At 36.5% G+C, this 6,238-nt stretch overlaps 1 protein-coding gene across 1 annotated transcript; it reads left to right on the forward strand.

Annotated features, from left to right (window-relative positions):
• Nucleotides 1-4,908: 4,908 nt before the first annotated feature.
• On the forward strand, nucleotides 4,909-5,666 carry LOC128040458 (uncharacterized). The gene is made up of 3 exons (XM_052629209.1): nucleotides 4,909-5,161; nucleotides 5,263-5,409; nucleotides 5,488-5,666. The coding sequence occupies exons 1-3, from the start codon at nucleotides 4,909-4,911 to the stop codon at nucleotides 5,664-5,666; spliced, it is 579 nt and encodes a 192-aa protein (XP_052485169.1).
• The last annotated feature ends 572 nt before the right edge of the window (nucleotides 5,667-6,238 follow it).

The following is a 6,238-nucleotide window of genomic DNA, read 5'->3' on the forward strand; positions in this document are numbered from 1 at the left end:
AATTTAGTATGTCTTGAAAATTATTTGTGTTAAGAATTAGCAAGAATGAGTCTGCTGGTTAAGTGGTAAGGCCTTATCTTACAAATAGGTCCTAAGTTTAAAACCTTTTGTGTGCATTGAACCAAAATATTTTATTTTTACATTTTTACCCATAAAAGAGCCAAATTTGCAAAATAGCCCAGCAAAATTTTGATTAAACCTTAAATAATATCTAAAGGATTTTTCAAAGAAAACATCCAAATGTTATTTATTTTTTTCCTCCATTGTCAAATCAATTTTCAAACCGAGGAACTCTCTGTTTTCAAAATTTTCACTCTCCTCCCAAGTAGATCGTCAATCTCCTCATCCAAATTAAGGTTTTTTGTGTCTTCATATCAGGTCTAGAATTTAAACTTAAATAATTATGTATGATTAATTGTAGTGTTAGAAAGTAAGTAGTCTGTACTTGAACCCCCCCGTGAACCACCCTATAAACCCCCTGCGAGCCTCAATGTGAACCCCCTGGGAACCCCATATGGACACCATGTGAACCCCCATGTAAACCCTTGTGAGCACTCATGCGAACACCCCTGCAAATCCCTTGTGAACCCTTATAAGCAGCCCCAAAAATAGGTGAACCCCATGTATGCGAGCCATGTATTCAAACCTGTATGTGATCCCACATGCAAATCCTCAAAAGATTAAGTATGTGAACTCTCAGTATATACATATATAACATGCGAACCTTCTACTTGTTAGCAAGTGAACCTTAGGTGATTATTTATGCGAACTGAACATAGTGTAACAGCCCGTTTTTAGTGGAATCAAAACAGTGGTAAAAGGAGTAAATTGCGTATAAAAGGGACTAAATCGTGTAAATTGTAAAAGTTGAGTTATAATAGCTAAAGGTATTAAATAGCTATGGAACTTTAAAGTGGAGGTCCTTATATGGTAATGAGACCATTAGTATGTTAGTGGATGGTAATAGCTTTGCATATTGTACAATTTTTTAAGTATTTAAAGGTTAATTAAGTAAATAAGTAATTAAAATTAATTAAAATAAAACCCAAGTATCATCTTTTCTTCTTTGTTCAACCGATTGTGAAGAGAAGAAAGCCATTTTTGTTGAAGCTACATTCGGCCACTTTGATTACTCGATTAGGTATGCGTTTTTGTCCCATTTTTTATGAATTCTATGTTTTCGGGATTGTTGTAGCTTTATCTAGATAGCCTAGGGACTAATTTGTAAAACTGTTAACTATTAGGGTTTTACCATTGATGAACATGCTTGAGTTTTGAAGTTTGATGATAAAAAATAAATGGTTAGTATTAGATAAACAAATTTTGTAAAGGAATTTTTAGTAAAATTGTTAAATAGGTAATACATTGAAAAATAGGAAATATTATATGGTGAAATTGTGAAATAATTGAAGTATAGTGCTTGATAAGGACCTATTTGACATTTGACCATGGTGGGTTATGGTGAAATTGTGTAAATTTCCATTTTTATAAACTAGGGACTAAATTGCAAAGAAATTAAAAGTATAGGGGTAAAATGGTAATTTTCCAAAATGTGTGTTGGACTAAATTGAATGTGAAATATACTAAATTGGATGAAATTTATTCGTTTAGATCCAGTCAGATCTTGTATGGAGTGAGATGAGGCAAAGAGAAAATCTCAGATTAATCGCCTCTATATCTACGTATAGTCATTGAGGTAAGTTCGTGTAATTAAATTGTGTAATTATATGCTTTAATTGAATTATATGTATGTGATTTGTATTATTGTCATTACCGATCGCATATTCGACGATGTACAATGATTACTGAGTCTCGTTTGAACCTTAAGAAATTGTAGGACACAAATGACATGTCATTAGGGTTACCAATTCATAGCTCAAGATAGCTTACCGATATTCAGTTAGCATGAGCTTACTGATATTCAGCTCGTATGAGCATACATGTGCAGGAATTGACGGATTATAGTTCAGAACACCTTGTGTGTCCTTCCCGAGTATCCAACGATATTCTAAATGGTTCAACGGGCAATATCATGTTACAAGATTATATGAATTCGATATGAACTACTGTAGGTAATTACATGAAATACATGGAAATGATGTTACATGATATATATATTGATATATAAAATGAATGATACATGTATATGGAATTTGAATATTTGTTGAGTTAATCCATGAATATTGGATATTATATGTGCTTTATATAGCTAACATGTTGGTGATTATGTGTTTAGGCTTTTGGCCAATTTGGTTGAGATATGCTATGCTTACTTATATTCATTGTGATTAAATGGTAAGTTAAATTCTATTTTATACGAACTTACTAAGCTTAAATGCTTACTCTATGTTATTTTTGTGTTATATAGTGATTCAAAAGCTCATTTGGGTTGGAAGCTTATCGGAGCTATATCACACTATCCATCGGCTCACTCGGTACTTTCGATTGTTTAATTTTGGTTATAATGTCATGTATAGGTTATTTTGGCTAATGTTAGCCTATATGTGTTTTGTTGAGATTGGCCACTTATTTGGCTTGTGTTTTGGCACATTTTAGTTTGTGCATAATTGCCTTACATGGTTGATGTGTGGCTTGATTTATGGTTGAATGATGAAAGGTAAATTGGTAGTTGAATATGCTTATGATATATATGTTTTATAATTTGGTGCTTTGTTATGGAAAGCATATATGTATATTGATGCTAGTTTGGCTTGTTTGGTATCATTTAAGAAGTTTTAGTATGTTTTGATAGGTAGGCTAAGTGGCATGAAATGATGCAAAATGGGTTGGTAAATTATTGGCTTATTTGGTTTAATAGTGTACATGATTATACATGTTTGCATATTGTCATTTGAGGTGGCTAAGAGCATATTGGTTGTATTTGAATATACCACATGTTTAAAGCTTGCTCATGCTTATTTTGGATGCTTGAGTATAGCTAGTGTATGTGTACATTTTTGGGTGTTGGTTGGTGCCAAATTGAGTCAGAAATGTGGCTTGTAAAATGGCATATTTTCGTTCACATAACAGAGACACGGGCGTGTGCGTTAGCCATGTGTGACACACGACCGTGTGTCCCCTGTAAGTTTTAAAGGGTTTCAAGTTAGGCTGTTACACGGCCTGACACACGGGTATGTGAGGAAGCTTCGAAGGGTACACGGCTTGGCGCACGGGCGTGCGGCTTGGCCGTGTGACCCAAGTCAGTGTGTTACATGGGTAAGGACACGGTCATGTGTCCCTACTTCGAATGCCCACAGGGCATAAGAAACGAGTGTGTCTCTTGGCCGTGTGAGTCACATGGCCTGGCCACACGACCGTGTGACCCCTGCAGCTTTAAAAATTTGCAATGTTTTTTTTAAAATTCTACGAGTTTTTGATTTAGTCCTAACTTGTTTCTAACGCATATTTAGGGCCTCTGGGGCTCGTATAAGGGACAGTATGTATGATTTTTAATAGTTTTATTATGAATATTGATAAGTTATGAAATGATCGAAATTCTATTTTTTGTACTATAAACTTTGGTAATACTTCATAACCCTGATCTAGTGATGGATACTAGTTAGGGGTGTTACGTTTATTGGTATCAGAGCTAGTTAGTCAGTTCTCGGACTGAACGTAGCGTGTACAGGTCTAGCTATACATGCCATTATATAACCTGTGATAGTGTGATATCTCCTGACCGTTTTAAAACATGTTTTCATATAGAAATGACATCCAATCGAGCTGACTCTGATGAAGTAGAGAGCAACGTTCAAGCCTCCATTCACGGAGTAACTTCAAGCGATACGAGGCTCATATCTGAGGGCCGGGGAGGAGAGGCTAAGGAAGTCTTCTTCCAGATGATGAATGAGTGGTTCACCGAGTTTGTACGGACGAACCCGACTGTTCAACAACCTTCACCCTTTTTTGTTCCCCAATTGGTTCCTGTTATTCCTTAAGGTATGGAACCAATCCGAGTTAGTAAGCCTCCTGTTGATAAGATACGTAAGTACGGGGCTGAAGAATTCTAAGCTACAGCCGAGGATGATCCCGAGAGAGCTGAATTCTGGTTAAAGAATATGATCAGGGTTTTTTATGAGCTATCCTACACACCGGATGAATGTGTTAAATGAGTGGTATCATTGTTGAAAGATTCACCGTATCAGTGGTGGAACACGTTGACTTCGATTGTGTTGAGAGAGTGGATCACCTGGGAATTTTTCCAAACCAAGTTCCGGAAGAAATACATCAGTCAGATGTTTCTAAATCAGAAACATAAAAAATTCTAGAGCTTAAACAGGTTGTATAACTGTATTAGAGTATAAGCGGGAATTTTTTAGGTTGAGCAAATTTGCCCGAGAATATGTTTCGACCAAGACCGCTATGTGTAAAAGATTCGAAGATGGGTTAAACGAAGACATAAAGCTTTTGGTGGGAATTCTGGAATTGAAAGAATTCATTGTATCGGTTGACCAGGCACATAAGGCCGTGGAACTGAGTAAAGAGAAAAGACATGCAGATTTTGAAGCTAGAGACTCGAGAAAGAGATCGACTAGGAAGTCCTATCAGTCAGTATCGAAGAAATCAAAAGAACATCACAACCATTCTACTGCTTCTTTGGGACATTCTAGTAGAGTCAGAGGTACCCGACACTCTAGTCCTAAACCTCAGGCTACATCTGTAGCGAGTGTAGGTAGTGTCAGAGATGCCAAATCTTAATGTAAGCACTGTAATAGAGCATATTATGGTGAGTTTCAAGTGAAGAGTGTAGCATGCTTCAGGCGAGGTTCCTTAAACCACTATCTTAGAGATTGCCCTGAGAAAGAGAAAGCTTAGACCACGAGGCTGAGCAATACTGCTGCGAGAGGTAGACCACCTCGTAATCCCAAAAATTTGAGTGGTAGCCGTGGCGTGACGAAAGACTCTATTATGAGACCTGAGGCACGAGCACCAGCTAGGGCTTACGTTATTCACGCGCGCGAGGATGCTTCTGCGTCAAATGTTATTACCGGTACTGTCTTTATTTATGATACTGATATAACTGCTTTGATTGATTCGGGATCAACCTATTTATATGTGTTTATGAATTTAGTGTCTAGTAAAAAATTACCTGCTGAGTCCACTGAATTCGTTGTTAAAGTGTCAAACCCCTTTAGTCAGTATGTGCTAGTTGATAAAGTCTGTAAGAATTGTCCTTTGATGACTCGGGGTTATAGTTTTTCGGCTGATTTGATGCTGCTACCATTTGATGAATTTGACGTGATTTTGGGCATTGATTGCTAGGTCTACATGATGATGTGGTAAATTGTAGACGAAAGCTTATCGTAATAAAATGTCAGAATGGTGAGATGCTTTGTATTGAATCAGAAAATCTCAGTGGGTTGCCTATTGTGATATCAACTATGTCAGCACAGAAGTATGTGAGAAAAGGTTATAATGCTTACCTTACTTATGTATTGGTTTGTGAATAAGTACTAGTGGTTTGTGAGTATTCCGATGTGTTTCCAGAGGAGTTACCTGGATTACTACTGATTAGAGAAGTCAAGTTTGCTATAGAACTTGTACTGGAAACATCTCTGATATCGATAGCACCTTATAGAATGGCTCCTACGGAGTTAAAAGAGTCGAAAGTACAGTTGCATGAGTTGAAAGATAGGGGTTTTGCTCGACCCAATTTTTCACCTTAGGGTACAATGGTTCTGTTCGTTAAGAAAAAGGACAGATCAATGAGATTATGTGTTGTTTATCGTCAGCTCAACAAGGTTACAATCAAGAACAAATATCCTCTACCTTGAATTGATGATTTGTTCGATCAGTTGAAAGGTACCACAGTATTCTCGAAGATTGATCTCTATTCCAGTTACTATCAGCTACAAGTGAAAGATTCAGAAGTGCCAAAGGCTACATTCAGAACCAGGTATAGACACTATAAATTTCTTGTAATGTCATTTGGTTTAACTAATGCACTTGCGGTACTTATGGATTTGATAGATTTGTTATGGTATTTATTGATGATATTCTAATATATTCCTGAGATGAGACTAAACATGCCGAGCATCTAAGAGTTATTTTGTAAACTCTACGAGATAAAAAATTGTTTGCTAAAATTTTCAAATGCGAGTTCTGGCTCCCAGAAATTGGTTTTCTGGGACATATATATCGGTCGAAGGCATCAGAGGTTATTCGAGTAAGATTTCCATAGTTTTTTACTAGAAACCATCGAGAAATGTACATGAAGTAAAATTTTTTCTGGGATTAG

This window comes from Gossypium raimondii, chromosome 4, assembly GCF_025698545.1.
Source record: "Gossypium raimondii isolate GPD5lz chromosome 4, ASM2569854v1, whole genome shotgun sequence".
Lineage (NCBI taxonomy): Eukaryota > Viridiplantae > Streptophyta > Magnoliopsida > Malvales > Malvaceae > Gossypium > Gossypium raimondii.

What these genes read in the sequence shown, in the direction of transcription:
- LOC128040458 (XM_052629209.1), top strand. Translation starts at nt 4,909, where the DNA reads ATGAGACCTGAGGCACGAGCACCAGCTAGGGCTTACGTTATTCACGCG. An exon ending in TGTGCTAGTTGATAAAGTCT is followed by an intron (nt 5,162 to 5,262) that starts GTAAGAATTGTC and finishes ATTGATTGCTAG; the next exon opens with GTCTACATGATGATGTGGTA. An exon ending in ACAGAAGTATGTGAGAAAAG is followed by an intron (nt 5,410 to 5,487) that starts GTTATAATGCTT and finishes ATGTGTTTCCAG; the next exon opens with AGGAGTTACCTGGATTACTA.